Below are 25,672 nucleotides of genomic sequence, written 5' to 3' on the forward strand. Positions count from 1 at the left end.
ATTTCTTTAGGGAAAAAGCGCCAGAATTTTGTCAAAAATAAGGTGATAGGATCATGGAATAGTGCGTATAATGCTACTGAAATGCAGTTCCTACCAGGAAAAAGTCGGAGTAATTCTAGTTAGAATTTGCTTTCTGGAGTGACAGAGCGACTGGTTCTTGAAGTTGCTTTAAAGTCTGTGTCTGAGATGTATTATTGTTATTATCTGGTTTGAATACAGGGCTGGGCTACGTGGTTTTGTTACTCGTACCACTTTCAAGCTGGCTTTTCCAGCTGTGTGCATATGCACATCATGTATTCATGCATATATGTGTATATTCCTTTGGTTTATTAAGGCAGGCATAATCCGTGAGAGCTTTTCTGTCCGCGGCATGTAAATGGAATTTGGGAAAACATTTCAAGCTGTTTAGCATTATGTAATACAATCAATTCTTTCAATATGGAACATTTGAAACCTGGTGTAAACTTACATTTGCGGTTATATTTGCCGTCCTATCGCTATAACCAAGGAGGACAAGCCAAGTGACATCACCTTTAATGATATTTTTCGTTTGTGCTGTTTGATGCTTGTTCACATTCCTTGATCGTGTTTGGTTTACTTGCCTGAAGTGACTCAAGGAAAAAGAAACTACCGCGTTGCGTGTTCAGACAGGAGCCCTCCGAAGATGTTTTTCCATTGCCTTACTTATGCAACAATTAGTTTATTAATAAGAAAAATATCTGTAATTAATCAGAACCAAACACCAAACGCCACAACTGTATTTTGTGGAAGGCCGAGCTTAAATTGTTACTAAAAAGTTAAGGACCACATCTAGCAGTATTTTCTATATAGAATATGTTGGATAAAACTGTCTATGATACCACTGCAGGAATTTTTGCTACCTGTGAAAAGGGAATAAAGTCAGGATATTACAAGCTAAGTATTTGGAGGCCAGTATCTAGTGCAGTGCCTCAGGGGTCAGTACTGGGGCCAATATTATTCAATATATTCATTAACGATTTAGACGAGGGAATAGAGTGCACTATCAGCAGGTTTGCTGATGACACTAAGCTGGGAGGAGTGGCTGACACGCCAGAAGGCTGTGCTGCCATTCAGAGACCTGGACAGGCTGGAGAGTTGGGCGGGGAATAACCTGATGAAATTTAACAAGGGCAAGTGTAGAGTCCTGCATCTGGGCAGGAACAACCCCAGGTTCCAGTATAGGTTGGGAAATTACATATTAGAGAGCAGTGTAGGGGAAAGGGACCTGGGGGTCCTGGTGGACAGCAGGATGACCATGAGCCAGCACTGGGCCCTTGTGGCCAGGAAGGCCAATGGTACCTGGGGTGTATTAGAAGGGGGGTGGTCAGTAGGTCAGAGAGGTTCTCCTGCCCCTCTGCTCTGCCCTGGGGAGACCACACCTGGAATATTGTGTCCAGTTGTGGCCCCTCAGTTCCAGCAGGACAGGGAACTGCTGGAGAGAGTCCAGTGCAGGGCAACAAAGATGCTGAAGGGAGTGGAGCATCTCCCGTGTGAGGAAAGGCTGAGGGAGCTGGGGCTCTTTAGTTTGGAGAAGAGGAGACTAAGGGGTGACCTCATTAATGTTTATAAATATATAAAGGGTGAGTGTCAGGAGGATGGAGCCAGGCTCTTCTCGGTGGCAAACAATGACAGGACAAGGGGTAATGGGATCAAGCTGGAACACAAGAGGTTCCGCTTAAATTTGAGAAGAAACTTCTTCTCAGTGAGGGTGGCAGAGCCTGGCCCAGGCTGCCCAGGGAGGTTGTGGAGTCTCCTTCTCTGCAGACATTCCAACCCGCCTGGACTTGTTCCTGTGTGACCTCACCTGGGTGTTCCTGCTCCATGGGGGGATTGGACTAGATGATCTTTTGAGGTCCCTTCCAATCCCAATCATGCTGTGATACTGTGATACTGTGATTCCTCTAGACCTTCCTACTAAATTATACAAGCACTCTTCAATTTTTAATATATATTCAGCCTCAAGCTGCTGGTGACAGGCGGTGTGTGCTTTACCTAAATGAAAATGAAGCAGGAAATATTCCATAGGTGTTTTTTAACCTGGGTTTATGAAGTTACTGTATAGACAAGGAACCCTTGCACAAAACATACGAAGCCACTAATCCAAAGGAAAAAGGAAATTTAGACTGGAGAAGAAAAGTGAATCCAATTCTCGTTAGACTTGTGTTAATTGGTTAGAAGTACAATACAGTATTGTCTTTTGTCACTCGATCCGAAGTTTTAAGGCAACCTCAATTCGATGTCCCTGGTTGTCACTTGGAGCAGTTGGTACCTTCTGGCATCACTTGGGTTTTTGTATTGTCTTTTGTTTTAGCGGCAGGATCCAAAACTTGCGGTTGCAAGAAAAACTGTGTTTCTAGCCTTTATTTGTTACATATTCACTTCCAGCCACATTCCTTAACGTTTGCTGTGATTTTTCCAGTGCCATAAAACACAAGCTGATACAGATGTTTGTACCATGAGCAGAAAAGCAGGAGGAATGTCCAGATTAGTACAACTTGCCTTTCTCTTACTGTTAGATGCGTATCTTTGGGATTGAACAGAAGCCTTGGGGTAGTGGTGGGAAACTTTAAACCTGTGGCACAAACATTACACAAGTGTTATAATTACCCCACGTTGTTATCGGATGGTGGTGAAACGTGTTTGAACCTGCAGCTCGTCAAAGGTATTTGGAAATTGTGCTCGTCCTTCATTAAGGGAAGGGATGAAACAGCCTCTTCAATGCTTGAACTCACTGATAAATGTTCACTAGTGGATTAAATATCGTCGTTGAACAGTTGAGTTTTCTCAAATGAGGGAAAAATAGAGTTTTGTGGATAATGTGCCCAAGGCATCGTCTGTATGAAAATTTTCACTTTGACCTCGTGGTGAAAGGAGGAAGGAAAAAACCTGCGGAGAAAGCCCATCGAGAAGCTTTGCCCTGTTTGTGTGAACCCTTTCCCCTGTGAATTATCTTGTGGGCTTTGAGCTGGTACAGGGCAAATCATCTTCTATTAAACGTTCTGGCGTCAGGTGTTGCAAAGATGAGGCTTTTAGGAACGTGGTTTAGTGCTAGATTGACATTATGGTTGGACTCAATCTTTAGGGTCTCTTCCAACCAAATGATTCTACGATCAGATTTTCTGCACCGTGTTGTTTTTCTTGCTGGAGTCTGCAAACCTGGGGTACCCCCAGCAGCCCATTGTGGCCCCAGGAGGTTGGTGTCCAGTCCATCCTTGCTTTGGAACCTCTCGTTGAGCCTTAGTCCTGCCTTTTATTTTGTTTCTCCTATGAACAACATTTCCCATTTGTATTTTGGATACGCGGACGGACAGCCCGGGGTGGTTAGGAAATAGTCGCGCTGATACGAGGAGCAGAAGGATTAAATCGCAGGGGTTATTTTGCAGCATTTTCAGGATAAGCAAACTTGATGGATTGTTTCTGGTCTTGGCCAACTCCGCTGACTTACAGGAAAGACTAAAAGCAGCCATGTGGGGGATGGTGCTGATCTTTCCCCTAACTGTAAATGTTTGCAATATAAACAGCTGAGCTACTCATCCAGGGGCTCTCAGCGGGGGGAATTAACAACAAATTGGCATTTTTAGGGTGGGTGATAGCGTAGAATAATCAGATTAATTACGTTTTACGTGTGCTGATCAGCTTGGCTTTGTGAAAGCTGCCGGGCTGATGACTGAGCGACCAGGAGGCTGAGGAGAATATCCATAGAAATTTAGCTGCAGCTATAAGATAGAATTAAAAACTAATAATAATTGTTGAATGTGGAGACTGTTACCACCCAGCAACTTCTCACCGCTGGTTTTCTGGGTCTTGGCAGGAGATTTTTGGCAGATTTGAAGCCACACCGGACCTCGCTTTGTTTATTTTGTAGGGCTGGAGTTCCTGGCCTGTCCTGGGTCCGTGGGAGGGGACACGGACACAGTTATTACTGGAGGAGAGTATTACAAGTAGTATTACAAGACCCATGTCCAGCTTTGTGCTGTTGATCTTTGTGCAGTTCTGCTCTGGGAAAATCCTTTTTGGTCATGCATTTCTCTTGTAATGTTCTCCTATGTCCCCAAGAAAAACAGGATCGTGTAAGAAGGGCAGTAATGAAGCTGATACGCAGCTGTTTGTCCTCCTCGTTTTGGTTACGTAGGAGTGGGAGAGATGCCAGATATTTATCTTGTTTTGCAGCAGGCATGCAGTGCCTTTCTGCTTTAGCTCTGTGTAGCTTCGGGAGATTAATTCAAGTGCACGAGTCTGTTTAGATTTTAGTAATAAACGGAATATGCAGAGGGAGCTCAATGGGCAGGGAAAGGCTCTGCCCAAACTGATCGCAATCAGTAGCAGGAAGAAAGCTTTAAAAATCGCTTGTGTCACGTTATAGTACAAGACATAATTATTTGGGCCAAAAGGGGGTTTTAAAGCTATTAGAATAGCAGCTGTGGCCGGTGCAATGCTTTTCTCCACGCAGGTTCTGCTGCCGGTGTCCCAGAGGCACCCGTACGCTCTTCGGTTAGAAATGGCTGTTGCTTTGCTCCTCCTCTGTCTCGTTTGGAGTTACGATCCACCTGGCAGGGGGGTTTGTTGTGGGAACACCTGCTCGCAGAGCCCGTGTGAGCGTTTGAACTGCGAACCGGCAAAGCCCGACTCGGTCAGAGCCGCGCGGGGAGCGAGAAAGGGCTGGAGGGAGCGATGCCGAGTGGGGCCGACTGGGCCTGACTAGGCCTCTGTGAGACTGGAGCTTATTGTTTTCGGGAGAGGAGAAGGGGCAAATCTTCTAAGTGCTTGAGGTATGTACTTAAGGTATAGACTTAGATTTAATGTTTATGGGTCCACATGCTTAGGATTTTCCATCGAAGTGCAGTAAATGTATTGGATTGCTCATCTGGTTTGGGCTCCCGTGTGAGATCTGGTGAGACCCAACTCAAGAACTGCGGCCAGCTCTGGTTCCTCAGCACAGGACACACATGGACCTGCTGGAGAGGGGCCAGAGGAGCCACAGGAATGATCCGAGGCTGGAACAGCTCTGCTGGGAGGACAGGCTGAGAGAGTTGGGGTGTTCAGCTGGAGAAGAGAAACTCCGGGGAGACCTTAGTGTGGCCTTTCAGTGCTTAAAAGGGGCCTGTAAGAAAGATGGGGACAGACTTTTTAGCAGGGCCTGTTGTGATAGGACAAGGGGTGATGGTTTAAACTAAAGGAGGGGAGATTCGGGCTGGACTTGAGGAATAAATTTTGTACACTGAGGGTGGTGAAACCCTGTCCCAGGTTGGCCAGAGAGGTGGTGGATGAACCATCCGTGGAGACATCCCAGGCCAGGCTGGACGGGGCTCTGAGCAACCTGAGCTGGTGAAGATGTCCCTGCTCATGGCAGGGGTGGCACTGGGTGAGCTCGGAAGTTCCCTCCGAACCCAAACCATTCCATAATTCTATGATCATCAGCTGCTTCTCTTCCCCGAGCTGTGCTGGAACCTCTGCTGTTAAATTGCTGCTCCTAAGACAAGGATTTTACCTCCCTACAAGATGAAGAATAAGTACTCGGCAAGACCTGGCTTTCTTTAGCGCCAAGAACAACAGGACAGCAAGGTGTGTTTAATGTAGACAGTAAAAGTTTGGCTCTATTATCCCAAGAAAAAAAAGGATGCAAAGCAGTGGGGATAGTCTTGCGTCATTATGTTCTAAATAAACTGCTCGCCCTCGCTGCTACATCCATGATGGAGGAAAATGGCTTTATTTTGCCAGATTGGGCAGAGAGCGGCCGATCTGGAGCTGTTCTCTATAAAGAGCTTGGGCAAGAATGTGGGTTGAGAACAACTGGGACCTGGGCAAGATGTACAGAGTGATTTCTGTTGTGTCATGCCTTGGTTATCTCTTCCAATTAGCACAAAGGCACATCTCGAATAAGTAAGCTAGCAAAGACGTTTAGTTTTGTTGATGGACGCGGGACCTTCTTTTATTCTGCTTTTGATAAGATCAATATATAGCCTTTGTTTGGTGATAACAGGAATAGGGTTTGTACAATGTATCCACGTACTTACAGATGTTGTTTTTACTTCAGTAAACGACAAAAAGTTACTGTTTTGAATTTTGTTTCCCTGCTAGAATTAAGGAAACAGTTTATTTTTAACTTCTTCAAACACATAGTCCAGGAGACACTGGTTATTCAACATCTTCAGTTATTATACAGCGGTCAGTTTGTACTTTCTCATGACTTACATGTAAAATAGAACATGAGCAGCTTTCCGCCTTATGGGATCGTTACAACCTTAAAGCCCGGCTGTTAAATTTGTGCGCATTCCTTTTAGTACAAAGTGTAGGATATTTCAAATAGGTCAAAAGTACTTGATGTTCTGGGTATTTGAAAGAAAAGAAACAACAAACCAAAGCCAATTAAACGTGTCTGCAGCTGTTCCAACCTGCAGCTGAACTGTCAGCTCGGTCGAGCACTTGTTAAAGGCACCAAAAGGCTTTTTAGAAATCCCCTCCTGTTAAGCTTAAAGGAATAAGAAAAATTAATTGTTTTTTTATTAGCTGACTTTCTAAACAGGCAATAAAATGTGGCTTTGTTCTAGCAGGGAATTGCTGGAAGTTGGGCAAGTTTTGCTGCCTTTATTGTATTTTTGGTCAAAACTGTAGTAACTTTATCATACGCATCTTGCAGTTTCCTGTATTTTTCCTGTTTTGGTCTTAATCTAGTTTTAGCTTTCTGAGTATCATATTTCCAGGTGGGAATGTGCTGCTCTTAATGGTCTGGGAATGCTGAATGGGTGCAATAATCTTCAGTCCAAAGTACATGGTCAGGAGAGCTAGGAATTCATATGTTTTAACTTAGTTTAGTTGACAATACACTTAATATTAAGCAGTTCCAATGGTTGCTGGCATTACCTTATAGACTGATAGTCATCATTTCAGGCTTTTTAATTCTTAATGTGAAATATTGCGTTTATCTTTTGAGATATATATGTATATATATAAAAATTACGGACTTGCTGAACGAGGCAAGTTGAACATTTTCTTAAAGGTGGTTTTGATATGTAGTTCAGCTTCGTGTTTGGTACAACACACACACCCAGCCACTAAGGAAATAAAAATCTCTGTCTTGGACTCTTCAGGAAATAAAAAAATCTCATCCTAAACGTTTTTAAATCATGTCAGATGTGTCTTGGTTTTGGCCGTTCCTTCCTCTGCAATCAACTGGAGGTTGTTTTTTTGGGAGTTGATCAGAATTCAGACAGACATTTAAACGTTTTCAGCTTATTGTGAGTACAGTACGCTCGTCTTTCAAAAAAATGGCAGTGTGTGTGATACTGTGTGTGTGATATGCTGGAAGGCAGGAGGGCTCTGCAGAGGGATCTGGATAGACTGGAAAAATGGGCTGATTGAATGGGATGAAGTTCAACAAGGCCAAGTGCTGGGTGCTGCACTTTGGCCACAACAACCCCCTGCAGCGCTCCAGGCTGGGCACAGAGTGGCTGGAGAGCAGTCAGACAGAAAGGGACCTGGGGGGACTAATGGACAGGAAGCTCAACATGAGCCAACAGTGTGCCCAGGTGGCCAAGAAGGCCAATGGGATCCTGTCCTGTATCCAAACCAGCGTGGTCAGCAGGACAAGGGCAGTGATCCTTCCCCTGTACTCTGCATTGGGGAGGCCACACCTGGAGTATTGTGTTCAGTTCTGGGCCCCTCAGGTCAGGAAAGAGATTGAAGTGCTGGAGCGGGTCCAGAGAAGAGCAACAAGACTGGGGAAGGGACTGGAACACAAGCCCTATGGGGAGAGGCTGAGGGAGCTGGGGTTGTTTAGTCTGGAGAAGAGGAGGCTTAGAGGTGAGCTCAGCACTCTCTAGAACTACCTGAAGGGCAGTTCTAGCCAGGTGGGGATTGGTCTCTTCTCCCAGGCAGTCAGCAATAGGACAAGGGGGCATGGGCTTAAACTCTGCCAGGGGAAATTTAGGCTGGAGATTAGAAAGCAATTCTGTGCAGAGAGAGTGGTCAGGCATTGGAATGGCTGCCCAGGGAGGTGCTGGACTCACCGGCCCTGGAGGTTTTTAAACTGAGACTGGACATGGCACTTAGTGCCATGATCTAGTCAATGGACTGGAGTTGGACCGAGGGCTGGACTGGATGATCTCTGAGGTCTCTTCCAACCCAGTCGATTCCGTGTGTGATTCTGGGTGATACTGGCCTTTCTAAATTCACCGCAGGGAAGAGGAGTTTGAAAGGCAAGGAACGGGGGCTCACGTTTCATCAGCAACACGAGGTATTTTTGCAAATTATTGCTGAGAATTTGCAGTACAGTTTGGTGTTAGTTGGTTGATTCTAGTTGGTTGTTGTGCGGTTTGTTGTTGTTCATTTGTTTTTTTTGCCTTTTTTTTTCTTTTTGTATTTTTTTCCCCCCACTTACCTGTTTACTTAAGAGAATAGTAATAGATGCTCTGTTACAGAGAGACAAACTACAGCTTAAAGTTATCATCAGAGATACCGGCAGTGCTGCTGTTCCACAGATGACACTTGCACATTACTTTCAATTTAATGCAGTCACTGCGTATATGGAGATCTTACTGAAAAGTTTAAATTCATCACAATTCTTTCTAGCTCAACTGGTGAGGGCGTATGCAATAGCTTGGAGCAAAAAGCAAATATGCACTTGAATTCATAAATATTGCAAGTATTTGGGGAAAAAAAATATGCAGAGTAACCTAATGTTGGGTAAAACCTGCTCTGGAAGCAGAAATTATTTTGGCAACAATGCCTGTAAGATTCTGCCCAAGCTGATACGTTTAAATGTCTTACAAACTGCTCCTTGCAAAATCCCCGCAGCAAAACTTGCGATAATTAAGCCTATAATAAAAATCGGATGTTGTAATTTTGCTTCCAGAAGCGCTGGATTCGAATCGCCTGCCCAAGTGATACAAGTTGTACGCTGGCTGGAACTTGATTTCGAGAGCGGTTTTAATTTGGGGATCATGTTAATAGCCAAAGCACAGATCGTGCAGTGATTTAGAACAAATTCCTTGTTGAGTGTATCCGGGTTTCATAATATAGAGAAATTTGTGGAGGACGAGAGGGTGAGTGGGAAAAATATTAATCGGTCCAAATAGCGACATCTCTATTAATGTCTTTTTGAAGTTACACAACTTCACAGAATCCCAGAATGTCAGGGATTGGAAGGGACCTGGAAAGCTCCTCCAGTGCAATCCCCCCATGGAGCAGGAACACCCAGATGAGGTTACACAGGAAGGTGTCCAGGCGGGTTGGAATGTCTGCAGAGAAGGAGACTCCACAACCCCCCTGGGCAGCCTGGGCCAGGCTCTGGCACCCTCACCATGAAGAAGTTTCTTCTCATATTTAAGTGGAACCTCTTGTGTTCCAGTTTGTATCTATTTCCCCTTGTCCTATCATTGGTTGTCACCGAGAAGAGCCTGGCTCCATCCTCCTGACACTCACCCTTTATATATCTGTAAACATGAATGAGGTCACCCCTCAGTCTCCTCTTGTCCAGCTCCAGAGCCCCAGCTCCCTCAGCCTTTCCTCACACGGGAGATGCTCCACTCCCTTCAGCATCTTTGTTGCCCTGCGCTGGACTCTCTCCAGCAGTTCCCTGTCCTGCTGGAACTGAGGGGCCACAACTGGACACAATATTCCAGGTGTGGTCTCCCCAGGGCAGAGCAGAGGGGCAGGAGAACCTCTCTGACCTACTGACCACCCCCTTCTAACCCACCCCAGGTACCATTGGCTTCCTGGCCACAAGGGCCCAGTGCTGGCTCATGGTCATCCTGCTGTCCCCAGGACTTCTATTTTTATTCCAAAGAAGGAAGGTAAAACCCTTCTATAGTCACACATGTTCCTTACTTCATTAAGACAAGGCCTCTTCCAGAAATTATGTGATTTCAATGGTTTTAGTTCTATAAAACACCTTACCAGAACCAGCATGGATGCTTTATGCAAACTGCGCTGAATAGCCCCAAAATAGCAAAAATTGGGAGAAATAAGCGGTAATTGGAAATAAGTGTCTGAGGAGCCACAAAAAAACAGGCCTAGTTTGATTTTTACTATTACTGATGTAGTTTTTGGGGAGCAAACTTTAGATGAGCGATACTCCCAAAATATCCCCACGGAGTGACCAGAAACTTCATAAAGTAAGGTGGAGAAACTAAACACCCTTTAACAGCATTTTTACAAGATGAATCCATTAGATAAGAGCTTGTTTCTAGGAAAGAGATGAGAAAGCTGGCAAAAATAGACTTAATTCTTTAGATTTGATGCCTTACTGAAGTATTTGCTGCAGTTGGGAATGTCTCTATGGGAACATCTTAGGGCTATATTTAGGAAAAGCAAATTAAGCTGTTTCTCCCCAGATTGAGCAGAGCTTTGGGAAGGCTTTGGTTGGAGATATAGTTGTATTTTTTAGGGGAAAGAGAGTGGAAATTCTTCTATATTTGGGATTGGTGAACCACTTGTCTCATGCTTTTCAAGTGAAAAACAACCAAAAAAAAGGACCCAAACCTGTCACCTGTGTTTGAGTCAATGTGTTGGCAGCAGGAGGAAAATCAGGTTAATTTTTGGAGGCAACCCAAACCTCGGGTTGTGAACCTGGTCATTGTAGGGGAAAAGAAACCAAAACCCAAACATCATCTTATTGAACTGAACAAACTCGATAAGGAACTGAGCCGCTCACGGGCAATATTCTTGAGGTTTGCATTGTGCTTCCACCTGAAAAATCAGTTGATTAGATGAAATAGGTGGGTAAATTGGTATTTTACACACTGCACAGTGGGTGTGGAGCACAAAAAAGGGGCTTTTATAGCTGTTCAGTAACTTTGTAGTGATTTTGTGGCGTAAGTTCTTATGAAAGATGTTGCCAAGCCCGCGTGTGTGTCCGTGCTACCTGCGAGTGTCCATAGGTTCATATTCGCCAAAGTGCTTTTCTTTAGCTTGTTTTTCCACTCTTTTCTTTGGTTTAACCAGCGGTGCGTTTTGTGTTTTAAGTTTTATTTGGAATTAAATGAATGTTTGGGGAAAGCCGTCCCCTGCACCTGGGTGCTGCTCGCCTGGATCTTTTGGGGTGTTTCAGCTCCTCGGCGTTGGGCGAGTCGCTCTTTTCTGCCTTTCCCACCGCATTCCGTGTTAGCGCAACCCAAGGCGGAGCGGATCGGATACCGAACATATTTTTGCTCTATAAACACATGCCTGTTTACATTTTGCTTCCTCGCCGTCCCCGCTCTGCTCCTCTCTGGATGCCAGAGGGTATCAGGCCTGACTAACAAACCCCCAGCTATTGCCGTTTTGACCCCGTGCGCTCTCATGTTTCCAATTGTTCGCTTCTCCTCTGCCTTCCCTCCCAAGTATTCCACAAATTACTATTAAATACCTCCCAGGATTTAAGAGGCCGACCTGGGGGCAATTTGAAAGAGTCAAGACGCACGAACATACGCTCTGGTTACTAATTCTGTTTATTACTTTATGGTTGAAGAGAAACTTCAGTGCCGGGTCTTTTTTCTTCAGTGGAAGAGATGGAAATGAAATGGAAACAAATCAAACAACCCTCTGTTATTGCGAATAGCTCTTTTTTTGCCGGGCGAAGTTCTCTCAGTTCCGCTCGACTGTTGCGGCCTGATTGTCATAATATTTGGCAAAACCTTCTTAAAATAAATCCTCTGACATGCACGCAATTGCCGCTTTCCTAGAGCACCCTCGCACATTCGGAACATTTACAAACGTCCAGGTCTTCCCAAAACTGCGACATTAACACTGCGATGTTTCTTTCTATCAGCGCAGAAGGCCGGTTTGGATGCGTCGGCCGCATCTGCCGCTGAACTTTGTGCAGCCTGCCTTCTTTTTTCTCTCTTTTACTAGAAGAAAGGTCTGTTTGTTGGCTCGGGGCGGTTCAGGAATGTAACGCACGCACAGACCGCGCAGCATTTCCTGTTCAACTGCCCCTCCAAACCTCGGCGCTGGGAAAGTCTCCAGATCCAGCGGCTCAGGCCTCGCTCAGACAACCCAGAAACGCTGCAGCTTCAATGTATCCGATTCTATGCATGTTGCTTCTACGCTATTTAGAGGTTACAGGAGCTGAGAGAAAACATTAAACTTACCAAAGCTCTATAGGTACAGAGTTATGGCTCCATAATGTCACTGCAAAAAGTTTGCAGCCTAATCCATCTCCGTAATATTGCCTGTGTGTAGTTCAGTCAGCTTCATTTCCCATCCAGATAAAAATGGTACCGGAGCTGCTTTTGCATGATTTGTTCTGGTTTATTTTTCCCTTAAATTGTTCTGCTTTGCATGAATTTTACTTTGGAAGTGAAACATTTTGTTTTAGCAAAAGGAAAAACGGCTTTGGAGTTGGATCGCTTCTGCTAACAAACACTCAACTGCTGCAGCCTGCCTGGTGTATAGTGTATATTGCATATTTCTTTTAACTTTTTAAGCTTTATTTTAGGTGGTTCTGGTCCTTTGTACATGTGGCAGCTCTGTTGCCGGTCCAAACTACAATGGAACAGCCACTGTGGGGTGTGACTAGTTAATTATTTGATTTTCTAGTTATCTTGTAAGCAGGTATGTGTTTTGAGAATTTATGTCCATAGGCTCCTCTGGAACACAGAAGTGCTGTGGCTTTTTTCAAGAAAAAAAGCAAATACTAGGAAAAGGTTTGACCCTGAACTGTGTGTATATGCGTATAGGTATATACACATTGAAAATGTAGATCCTTGTAGCGCCTATTCCAGCGTGTTCAGCAGCTCCAGGGTCCGATGTGGAAAGGAAGCGACGTTGCTCAGGTTGGCGGTGAAGACCAGGACAGCCCTTGGTCCTCGATGTTCAATGGCAGGAGCCACGGGTTGACCAGATAAAGGGATGTCAGTGCAGGACTATCCTTCTCATAGAATTATAGAATAATTTTGGTTGGAAAAGACCTTTAAGATCATAAAGTCCAACTATTAACCTGCCACTAAGTCCACCTCTAATCCATGTCCTGAAGAACCTCATCTCTGCATCTTTTAAACCTCTCCAGGGATGGTGAGTCCACCACAGCCTGTTCCAATGCCCAACAACCATTTCCATGAAGAAAGGTTTTCTAATATCCAATCTAAACCTCCCCTGACAAGCGGGGAGAATCCAAGGAAGGCTGGATGGGCACATTGGGCTCCTGTTTAAACACTGTCCAGCTGTCAAAGCCACAGCAGCTCCCTGACTCGTCTTACTGGAGGTGAACATCTCCTAATTTCTCTTCCATACTCTCATCCTTCTTCTGTCCCTGGCTGTTCCATTGGTGACCAATACAGGCATAAGTGACAAGTGTTAATTAGTTCCTTCCTGGGTCACAAGAAGACCAACTTGTGAGTCCTTTGGAGATACAGATCTCCACGTGCTGCTTCTCCAAATGGGAATCTGGAGTGGCCCCGTTTAGCTTGTCAAGCACAGGAGCAGGGGAGGACCCAGCCAAAACCTGTGCTAATTCGTTTGAATGTGAAGGTATTTTGCTCAGAACAGAGTTCAGCGGGTTAATTAGGTTGTTAAAACTCTTTTTTTAACTTTTCAGCTTCGTTAGCAAACGTGGATGCCCCTGAAGTGGTGGATCTGCTAAATGTAAGCAGTTGAGTTTCAACAGCTAAATGTCCTTTAAGGAGGGAAATTCAATGTTATTTTTTTAATGCTACAAGACAGGATGGGTGTTTAAATCACGACTTATATGGGAAGCTCACACATACATGAGTGTTATATTATCATATATACATATATCCAACCAACCAGTGTGCAGACCGAAGCGTACCGACTGCTTTATGGTTTTTGGAATTTGCCTTGAGATCCGTCGGCTTTTTGTGCCGTTTTGAGCCTTTTCGTGATTTCTTGTCGCTCCTTATTGGCCAAGAGGCTTCCGCATGCACTTGTTGGGTTTAAGATTGAGTAGCTGCATCTCCTGATGCATCACAGCAGAGGCAGCAGTGCCGTGTGTTAAATAAATGGCTTCAGAATTTCCCTCCGTTTGATCCGTAGAAAATGAGCGTCCAACGAGAGCGGGTATTTAATCCGCCCGGATTCGAGGGCTGTAATAAATAATCTTTGTAAGGCAAATGTTTTTTGCATTAAGCTGCCACAACAGAATCATTTCCAAAGCTTTGTTTCATTAGGTAGAGATCTTTTTCCTTCATACAACTTGGATTAACATTCGCCCCAATGATTTTTCTCCTTTTGTCCTAGGTCCTGTGTATATTTGTAGGACTTTGGCAGGTATGGCAAGGAAACCGTAGTGTTCCGATATCCACTAGATAACTCCTCTTTGAATGAGATAAGCTGTTCTTGCGGAACCGTTTGATCTGAGCCTACAGGTGCAACTTCTGAGCCTGTTTTCCAAAAGCTCGTGGGATGGATTAATAAGAGTAACGTGCAATTTTTTCCCTAAAATTCCCAAACATTCCTCAAGCATATTGATGCTTTTTCAGATCCAAGCACCATGACCTGCTTTAAATGGATTAAAATAAGGGAGACTATCAAGTCGCTTGGTTCCTTTTCCCGGTGTTCCCACCTGTCTTACGTGCTTGAGCTTTTATTTCTTGGCCCCTGGACTTGCGATCTGCCCCATCCGTCCCAAGTAGACTCGTAATATCAGAAAACGTTTGGGAGGAGGATAATTCAACGTTTTGGAAAGATTTTCTTCTTTCTATTAAACTAGTCTGGGATCCCTCCCTTCAAAGAAATAATTTCAGTGGAAAACCCAAACCTTTACATTTATTTAATTGCGTTTCTTGGAGGAGAGAGGATGCCGGTTTCAGCTGAAATGAAGATAATTCTGGGGTGTATCACGCTGAACATAAAACAACCAGAGCATTTTGCTTGGGTTATACGTATTTGAAGGTTAAAGCAGCCGTGGGTGGGTTTTGCAGGTATGTGACAGTCCTGTTATTGCCGCATTTTCTGCACAGCTCATGTGGGAGATGCAACCTTTCAATCACAAATTAAAATGCAATTTAAACCCAAAGCGATGTGGGCGTCACGTGCAGATTTGGCATCGGGTTTTGTGAAATAATTCCTGTCCCGGTCAGTACATCACAAAAGTATAAAGGAAAATTGATGGGGTTTTGCTGCTTAATTGTTTCTAGCTCAAGTCATATAGGATAAAAAGTATTATTTTTCTAGTAAGATCAAAACCAGCCTTTTGGGAAGGTTGAAAAATTACTCGTCTCTAATCATATATAGATTTCGAAACGATTCCCCTTTGGATAAAATCCTTGTTTAATACCACTTTATTCTGCCTTGCATCTTTCCGCTCTGTATCATAAACAAGCTGGTTAGCGGGGAGCTCACGATACACAGATGTTCCTTTTATTGCATTTAGCGACTTGGTCTGTGAGCGCACGGAAAGTCTCTTCATTACCCAGTTTATATTATTGCAGCCTGGCTATTGCCTTCATTTAATCAGGAAAAATGCAGCAGTAATTAGCTGAGGGATGGCCTGGATTAGAACCTTCCGCTCATCCCGCGGTGGCTTCTTGGAGCAATAAGAGGTTTCTTAAGCGATGGTTTTTGTCGTTTCGTGCAGCTATAGCAAAATTTGGTGGGGAAAAGCCTTGAACTGAACCTTTTTAGGATACAATAAGTGAGGAAGAAGCTTTTTCCTGTGCAACTTGTGCTGCTGTTGGAACTATGTCGGTGGGAGAATGGAAATTATACCAGGCTTTGGACTTTCAAATAGGAAAAGGGCATAAAGCAATAAGGCAACAAAAATTGCAAGAGGAAGGGGTGTTTGTTTGTGCACCTGTAGGAGTGTGTGGGTGTATCTGTGCATCTGTATATAGATTTAGAACTTAATTGTGTGGCATTGCAGGAAGGCAACGTGATTTCAAATCTAAAATAGTAGATGAAATTAAACGTTGATACACTCCTGCATGGGAAGAGATATGAATTCTTGTGTTTGCAGTGATGCCGAAATATCTGCTAATGAAGAGATCTTTGTGTTATCGTAAGATCATCCGAAAAATCACATTAGCCCAATACTTGCATGTCAAAAAGCACAAACAAGACATTGGGAATTATGAGAAAAGTAAGAGAACAAAGCGATGTGTGGGTGTATAAATACATGGCGCTCTCTCCTTTTATCCTGGATATTGTATGTGGTTCTAGTCCATCTCCCCCCGCTCAAAAATCCAAATTAGAGAAGGTACAAAGATAAGAACCAAGGAGGGTCGGAGTTACAAATGGCTCAACCCCAGGATGCTTGGGGCACTAGAGGTCGTCACAGGTTCAGAATGTGGTGAGATAAAGGCGTGAAATAGGATTGGAAAAGATCACTTAAAATTGTCTTCAGCATTCAGGGCTGATGGGTACAGCGCTCCGGGGGATGCTGTGGGAAACCGGGCCCGGAAATCAAAGTTGTAAGTCCCAAAAGATGGGGGTGGTGAGGGAAGCCCTCTCAGTTCCATCTGCTGGGTGCTGCTCAGATGTGGACTTTGGGTCATTGCTGCCTATAGGTTTTAAGGAATGCCAGATTTTGTCCTCTTTTCCCCTTTAAAATTTACCAGCATCCATAATACCTAAATTTATGGTAGTGCTTCCACATCGATGCCTCTTTACATCTTCAGATGTAGCAAATGGCACATCTACTGCGTTTGGTTCAGTGTAACTAGGGAAGGAGAAACTTTTCTGTGATGCTCAACACTGTCATAGTTGTTCCAATTGTGATTTGGTGCAAATCTTTTCTATGTATTATCTGTGTGTGATAAAAGCCACATAAAACCACTTGAGAACTGCTCATTACTGCATCCAAAATTATTATCTAAGTCACAGTAGAGCCTCTATAACATTTGACAATAAAATCTTTACAATAATATGTAAATTAAAGGAAAGACCTATTTGGAACGCCACGCAGTTTAGGTGAATTTTTGCCTCGTGCGCTGTTTGTGTTCAATAAGCGACCAAAGATGAAGCTCAGAAGTGCTCTGCAACATTTCTTACACAAACGTTTGGTAATTAGTTTTTCTTGCTTAACACTCTCTACTTCTTCATTAACTTTATACCCCATTTCCCCAAAATTAAGACAGGTTCTTATATTAATTGTTACTCTAAAGGATTCCCTTTTTTACATGTGTAGCTGCCTGGACACTATTGAAATTGACTATTTTTTTTATGAACTGTAACTAGGGCTTATTTTTGGAGTAGGGCTTATATCTCGAGTATCCTCAAAAAATCGTGCTAGGGGTTATTCTTGGAGTAGGTCTTATTTTGGGGAAAATGGTAGAAATGGATCCCGCTTGCAGACCTCCCTCAATCTCAGCCTAGAATATAAACTGGGGTTTATCTTAAGATGCAGCACTGGCTTTGGGACAACTATATTTTTGTGCATAAAATCCAACACACAGCATTGTCCTTCACGTTTGAATTTCGGCGTCTTTCGGTATTTAAGGTCAGAAAGGAGATTTCTTTGCCTGGATGAGTAGGGCTTATATCTCAAGCATCCTGAAAAAACATGCTAGGGCTTATTTTCGGGGTAGGTCTTACTTTGGGGAAAACTGTAGAAATGGATCCTGCTTGAAGACCTCCCTCAATCTCAGCCTAGAATATAAACTGGGGTTTATCCTAAGATATGCAGCACTGGCTTTGGGACAACTATATTTTTACACATAAAATACAACACATGGCGTTGTCTTTCACGTTCAAATTTCAGCGTCTTTCGGTATTTAAGGTCAGAAAGGAGATTTCTTTGCCTGGATGAGTAGGGCTTATATCTCAAGCATCCTGAAAAAACATGCTAGGGCTTATTTTCGGGGTAGGTCTTATTTTGGGGAAAACTGTAGAAATGGATCCTGCTTGAAGACCTCCCTCAATCTCAGCCTAGAATATAAACTGGGCTTTATCCTAAGATGCAGCACTGACTTTGGGACAACTATATTTTTACACATAAAATACAACACATGGCGTTGTCCTTCCCGTTCGAATTGCGGCGTCTTTCGGTATTTAAGGAGATTTCTTTGCCTGGATGACATTGCAACAAAGCTGTTTGTGTTTGGGAAAGTCCTTCCCGGCTGCTCAGGTGTCCCATGGGGATTTCTCCAGGCGTGTTCCTGCAGATTTGTTGCAAACGGAATGTGATGTTTTGAGAATGAGCCTTTTACCGTAACATCCATCACCGAGGGGCAGAGTTCCCGTGTGTGTTCTGTTTAACTGGAGCATTGAATGGCAGTGATTGGGTTGCTTTCAGTTTACAAGTGGCTTTAAAGTAACGAAACACTTCAGTAACCACACAGATCTGCACAAGTCTGACTTTATTGTGTTATTCAAGCACTTCTTAAATGCTAAAAGTTCATAAAACCCGTTTAGATACCGATACACTTCCCTATTATTATCAATTAATAACTGCACCTGAGCTTCACTCGCTCCCTTAAGGTGGAAAAAATATAGGAACTATGGGAATTCATACTATATGAAGGACAGAAAATTACTGTTGGGCGCCTTGCAAGTGCTTCGAGAGGAGGATATATTGACATTTAGCTCCTCTAAATCAGAATATTTTGGTTTCTACTTCCAGAGAAAGCACTTGAAATTTCACACAAATTCTGCACCTTGGGGTTTTCTTATCTCTCATGGAAAGACTTTGATTCGATCCATTTCATACACAACTGTTCTCCCATTGAAATGTTCTTTTCCTGCTAGTAATTGTATTACTTGTATTTATGTTACCAGTTGCCTTGATTGCACTTGATGTGTTTGTAATATCAGGGGGAAGGTAGATGGCAGTTCTGAGAGAAAAGATGGGGAATTGTATTTTTTTATATATTTATATATTTTTAAGCGATGGTTTTTGTCGTTTCGTGCAACTATAGCAAAATTTGGCGGGGAAAAGCCTTGAACTGAACCTTTTTAGGATACAATAAGTGAGGAAGAAGCTTTTTCCTGTGCAATTTGTGCTGCTGTTGGAACTATGTCGGTGGGAGAGTGGAAATTATACCAGGCTTTGGACTTTCAAATAGGAAAAGGGCATAAAGCAATAAGGCAACAAAAATTGCAAGAGGAAGGGGTGTTTGTTTGTGCACCTATAGGAATGTGTGGGTGTATCTGTGCATCTGTATATAGATTTAGAACTTAATTGTGTGGCATTGCAGGAAGGCAACGTGATTTCAAATCTAAAATAGTAGATGAAATTAAACGTTGATACACTCCTGCATGGGAAGAGATACGAATTCTTGTGTTTGCAGTGATGCCAGAATATCTGCTAATGAAGAGATCTTTGTGTTATCATAAGATCATCCGAAAAATCACATTAGCCCAATACTTGCATGTCAAAAAGCACAAACAAGACATTGGGAATTATGAGAAAAGTAAGAGAACACAGCAATGTGTGGGTGCATAAATACATGGCGCTCTCTGCTTTTATCCTGGATATTGTATGTGGTTCTAGTCCATCTCCCCCCGCTCAAAAATCCGAATTAGAGAAGGTACAAAGATAAGAACCAAGGTGGGTCGGAGTTACAAACGGCTCAACCCCAGGATGCTTGGGGCACTAGAGGTTGTCACAGGTTCAGAACGCGATGGGATGAAGGCGTGAAATAGGATTGGAAAAGATCACTTGTCTTCAGCCTTCAGGGCTGATGGGTACAGCGCTCCTGGGGGATCCATTGCTACCGTTTTCCCCAAAATAAGACCTACCCCGAAGATAAGCCCTAGCATGATTTTTTGAGGATGCTGGAGATGTAAGCCCTACTCCAAAAATAAGCCCTAGTTACAGTTCATTAAAAAAAGCCAATTTAAATAGTGTCCAGGCAGCTACGCGTGTAAAAATATATATATAATATTAATGTGTGTAATGGGATTTTATAAGGATTCCAACTTGGGCTTCGGGAACTGTTTTGTTCCTTCTAATGCAAAATGTCAATAAATCCTAGATCCCTATTAACCTGCTACATCTTCCATAGCATCTTTTTTCCTCGGCGTAATCCACCTTTTAAAGTTTGTTACTTTACTGCTGTGTAACTGGAAAAAATGAAATACTTAAAAATAACTTGTTAGGGCTTGTTTGCATGTGTTTTCAATGAAATCATTAGTTGACTCTCAAAAGAAAGGCGTTAATCTCTTTAAGATATTCCTTTGCTTAGAGGGTGAATGTGATGTGGTTGCGTCTCATGGTGTTACAATATGAGGTTAACAAGTTGAGTATCCATAGGGTTCCGTACCACTGGTGTAGATAAACATTGAGGAAAAAGGGCTTGGAGAAAGGCAGGAAACAAGTACTTGTAGCTAACAATAGAGCATCATAATGTAACGTGATCAAATCAGTTCTTATGTAATATTCTAAAAGCCTTTTCCAACAATTTGTAATTGTCAGGCGGCTGAGTCTTGGGGAAATGAGTAGATTACTCACCTTACGTGCATTTCTATGCTGCAAACCGTTGTTTTTATCTGCGGTTTAAAAGTCTTAGAATCTCCAAATCTTTCAAATTCATAGAATCCTTGAATCGTTTTGTTGGAAAAGATCCTCAGGATCATCAAGTCCAACCATCAACCCACCACTCTCACTAGATGCTGCTCTTGCTATTGCTGAGCTGCATGTAATTTTTTACCTGTTTTTGTTTCTTTTTGGGGGGGGAGGCTGTTCTGGTTTTAATTTGGTTTATTTTTTGAATGTTTTTAGCAAGTTAAACACCGGTCTTGACCTTTCTTTTCAGTTAATAACACCCTCTTCAACCTTGTGCCTGCAGCCAGCACTGCAGCTTATGGTCCTGCTTGTGTTGTGTCCTTTGTCCACCAGCAACTCCGAAACATTCTGTGATTCTATCATCTTAGAAATTATTATTATTATTATTATTATTATTATCATTATTATTGTGACCCTTGTAGGAGTTTCAATGTCCCACACTTGATGGTGTAGATAATACCCCCAGGCATCCATAGGCGTTTATTGCATCTCTTCTTTTTTAGATGGGTCCTGTTTGCTTGCTACACATTTTCGTAGCAAGTTATTTAATGTAATTTACAGTATCTCCTTTGGAAACTTCTAGGAAAACTCGTGGCATGGCAAGAGCTGTGATTGTGCAGAGATCCAGGCTGGTTAATGATGGGCTGATGTTGTTGTGCGAGTCTGACAAGGACAAAATGCGTCGAAACGCATCTCAATAAGGCGGAAAATTTCTGTGATATTATCATAGTTAATAACCTTACATCTTAAATTGACTCATTGCATGGCTGGAAAACCAGTTCTGTGCTCCATTAATTGATTTTTCTGCCTTTTCTTTCTTTTTCTCTAGTGTCCCAATGTAATATCAGCTTGAAGAAGCAGAGGAGTCGAAGCATCTTTAGCACCTTATTCTGCTGCTTTCGTGACTACAATGTCGAGCCACCATCTACCAACAGCACCAGTGCTCTTCCTCCTTTGGTGGAGGAGAATGGAGGACTTCAGAAGGTCAGCCTTATATCTTATTTTACTGTCCTATAGGCCTTTTGCAACCACGGTTTAACTTTGTGCTTCTTCAAGTTTGCTTTAATAGGTTTCCCTCATGGGGAACGTGGTTACAGAAATAAACTACTGTTTTGATGGTGAATTGCAAATATCTGTTTGGCTGCAATTTAAAGCTAAGTTGGCCATGAAGATTATTGGCACCATAAGCAAACAATATTTAAAACCTGAGTAAGACACTAAAAAAATGTGGATTTCTTGTAATATTCCAGATACTGAGTTGTCTCTGGCTTTGGTTCTTCTTCCCAACTATAGGAAGGTTAAAACGTGTCCACTGGAGCACAGTGGAACTGCTTTGTTTCCAGTGACATAAAAACAGTTCAAAAGGGGGGAAAACCATAATTGGACCTTTTTTCCTAATGAATTCACCTCCATTTAGTGCACACCGAGCCCAGAGGTATCAGCGTTTGGCCACTTTTTGTGGTTAATAAGTTATGTTTGCCTAATAAGTCAAATTAATCGCTACAAACTCTTAGCACTTCATCGTATGGAAGAGCAGAACGTTACTTTTGTTGAATTTGAGTAATTACATAGCTTTGGCATATTTGCAAAATCACAATACGCTTTTATATGTTCTTTTTAAATCTGATAACACTGAAGGGATTTGCATTATATTACTGAAGAATTTCCCTTCAATATAGAAAACACAGGGATACCACCTTTTCCACACCACGGTGTTTTTCGGCATTCTGATGACTCCACTAGCGCTATACTCTTAATGTTGTTAATTTTTGCAAGTATAAGTGTATCCATGATGGGGAATAATAGCAGAAATCAAGCCATTTCTGTCTTTTCAACCTTCTGCTCTTCACCTTAATTTTTCATAAGCCACGTGGCTGATTTCTTACCTACATTGTCCTGTTCATTTTATTGGGAATTTTGCTGGTTACGTTTGAATTCTGAAAGAGCAAAGAAACCATTTGATGGAGAAAGGAAAGGAAAATAAAGTGACTGAGACACAGAGGTAAAACACACTGAAAATTCCTCTGCCAAGAGGAGGAATTGCATGTGTATTTTTAGCCATCTCTTGCTGGCCAATGTAGGTTTTGACTGAAATGAGGGAGATCTGGTCTGGATGTGCTAAGGGAGAAGCTGTAGCGGGTGTGCACGTTCACCTGAGAAACAAAAGGAAAGGGGAGAAATTTCCCTTCCCGCTGTGCCAGGGGATGGAAAAGACGCAGAAGTGAAGCTACGGGCAAAATCACAGCCGGGAGAAAACGGGACTTCATTAGAAATACAAACAGGAACAAGAATTTGGGTTGTTTTTTCCTATAGAAAACGTGAGCTCAAATGGTCTGGACTCAAATAGGATGAAAAGCGCTCAGATGTGTATAATCTTAGTAGAAAAAAAGATCACGGACAGCCAAGCTTTTGGGTAACTCTATAGTGAGTGCAAATAAGTCTTTGTGACCTTTCTATTTTACACGCGATATTGAAGACTAGGAAGCTTCTTCTGTGTTTTTATATGCTGTTCTTAATTTGGTTAGTGTACGTAGGAGATTCTTTTAAAGAAAGACAGACTTTTGGATGTATGTGGGTATTGTTTTGCTGTCAGGATAGTGGGTTTTTTACCAGGAGAGCTGCGGTTTAGAGCTGGTTGGATTGACCAGCTTACACCAAACATCTTGTATAGATTCAGAAATGCTGATGAAGTTGGGGGAAAGCAGTGGCCTCATTTGCTAAATTGGTGAAATGAAATACGCAGGAATGGCAAAATGACTTGGTTTAGGAAAGAAAAGCAAGCCTGACAACATTCTGCTTAAACTCCTCTGCTGTTTAATTAGTTTTTGTCACGTTAATCTGCCTGCCAGCTTAAGAATAGTTAAAATCCTGTTGAGGTGCTATTGGAACGGTCCCTTATACCTTCTGTCACTCTATTGTATTAATTATTTATCACATCAGAGGCCTCCGACCAGGCCCAGTCAGTTCATGTGTTGAGCCCCTTTTCCTTCAAAACCAGAAAAAGCAAATTACACAATAATGTTCAATAGTTATTATTAGAAACTAGTATAAAGTGGCTCGGATGAACTTGCCTTCTGTCTTTGCTGTTTAGTCGAGTTGTTCTGTGAACACTGGTGATAAAAACGTCAGAGGAAGGAAAGGAATGGAGAACATTTCTGCTGGTTTCACAGAAATATAGTGGTTTTTCTATGGTGCTTCTGGTGTATTCTCGAGGTTGATGTGACAAACTAACTTCGTCCTGATTAGGAGTCTCCATTCTTTCAAGACGAACCTGTTGTAAAGGAGCGAAAGTGGGGAAGAGTGTTCTAGAAAGTAATTGAAAACACAGTTTTGAAATTTTGTTCAGAGTAGTTGATGATGATGATGATTATTATTATTTTTCTGTATTAGAAAAAATGAAATAGGCACTTCAAATGAAATCGGTGCTTCAAATGCAATCAGTGCTTCATTTATCATTTTACCAAATGATATGACTTGATTATGCTTGGCGGGTCAAGTTCTTCATAGCATTAGAAGAAACACCGAACTGAGCATGATTTTGAATAACCAGGGGTTTTCAGCACTGTCTGCTCCTCCACTAGGGGCAAAAACCAACCGAACAAACCCAAAAACTTCTTTCAAGTATTGAGTTCACATTTAAACCTTCTACTCACAGAGCAGCCGCTTGGCCAAGTGTGACTCTAATACTGGTAACGAACGATCCGTTCTGTCTCTAAAGTTTCAGTGCGACGTTTTTCCAACAATAACTTGTATTTACTGCAACGGTTGTATATTTGCTTTCCTTAAAACGTGACAACGTTTTAGCACAACACAAAGATGTATTTTGAGACGTACGGTGGGTATATCAGCCTGTCTGCAGCTGGGATGCTGAGCCAGATGTGTCACCGGGCGCACACAATGTTCAGCCTCATCAAACCCTGACTAATACTTTCCTGCTTCCTCAGCATCAGGCAGCTCACCAAGACCTTCCAGCCAATTTATTTAGGGGCCAAAATATCAGGAGAGGGAAGTGGGTTTTGTTTTCTCCTCTACAAATTCAGATCTCAATTTCTCTTCTTCAATTAGCAACTGAATTTCTATATTGTGCTTTTTGGTGTAAGTTTTATATTGTCTGGGTAAGGTTGTTACCTGAGTTTTGAAGTGTTTGCGGATACAGATTTCATCTGCAGGCTTCAAGGAGGGATCTAAATAGAGAAAAGGTGAGAAAAGCTGGATGTAAACTGGATCTCTTCATTCATGGTGGGTGAGGGAGCTCCGACCAGCCCATTGGTGCTTTGCCATTTCATTTACAACCCACCTCCACGAAAATCCTCTCTGCTTTGGTTTCACTGTTCGATCCAGGTCGGGCAGATGGCTCATGTTCAACCAGATGAAACGTGAATGAGGAAAGAGGTTTTTATATTTGTTGGATTAGAGGAAAAGGTCTTGATCCACATTCAACAGGGAAGGAGACAGAATTAGAAGAAGGTTTATTCTGGGGGCAGCAGCTGCTTTCCATGTGATGGGAATGGAACCAGAAAGGTCAAGTCCTTGAATTTCCACCTCACCCACAGAATGACAGAGAGGTTGGGGTTGAAGGGACCTCTGGAGATCATCCAGTCCAACCCACCTGCTCAAGCAGGGTCACCAGAGCAGATCACACAGGAAGGTGTCCAGGTGGGTTTGAATGTCTCCAGAGAAGGAGACTCCACAGCCTCTCTGGGCAGCCTGGGCCAGGCTCTGGCACCTCAAAGGAAAGAAGTTTCTTCTCATATTCAGATGGAACCTCCTGTGTTTCAGTCTGTGCCCGTTGCCCCTCATCCTGTCATTGGGCACCACTGAACAGAGTCTGGTCCATCCTCTGACACCCACCCTGGAGATATTTATAAACATTGATGAGATCCCCTCTCAGCTTCTCTTCTCCAGCTGAACAGCCCCAGCTCTCTCAGTCTCTCTTCATAAGAAAGATGCGCCAGACCCCTCAGCATCTTTGTAGCTCCAATCCATCCAAACCACCACAGGAGCTCCGTCTCCTCCTCCGCATGCATTTTGCTGCATGGTGCTGTCATGTCCACAGCGATGCTGGAAAACCGTTTTGGGGACTTACTGTCGTGTCTCCAACCGTCTTGTCTGCTTCAGGGATCTCTTTTGATAACCCAGGGGAAAGGATCTTTATCCTACATTAATATGGTTCACTGGAGGGAGAAAAACGTCTTGTAGGGAGCACATTTTTGAGTGTCTCCTTCATGCAAGGGACCTTTGTATATATTTGATGGGGAGACTATGAACAGCACA

The 25,672-nt window shown here is 42.9% G+C and overlaps 1 protein-coding gene across 6 annotated transcripts in view; it reads left to right on the plus strand.

Moving 5' to 3' along the window:
- Window positions 1-25,672, plus strand: part of CTDSPL (CTD small phosphatase like) — an 86,643-nt gene that overhangs the window by 29,924 nt on the left and 31,047 nt on the right. For all 6 annotated transcript variants that reach the window (XM_005509118.3, XM_005509119.3, XM_005509120.3 and 3 more), the window contains exon 2: window positions 21,228-21,382. In XM_005509118.3, the coding sequence (XP_005509175.1) occupies window positions 21,228-21,382 (155 nt within the window). The remainder of the gene's footprint in view (window positions 1-21,227; window positions 21,383-25,672) is intronic.

Source organism: Columba livia, chromosome 2, assembly GCF_036013475.1.
Source record: "Columba livia isolate bColLiv1 breed racing homer chromosome 2, bColLiv1.pat.W.v2, whole genome shotgun sequence".
In the NCBI taxonomy this organism is placed as follows: Eukaryota; Metazoa; Chordata; class Aves; order Columbiformes; family Columbidae; genus Columba; species Columba livia.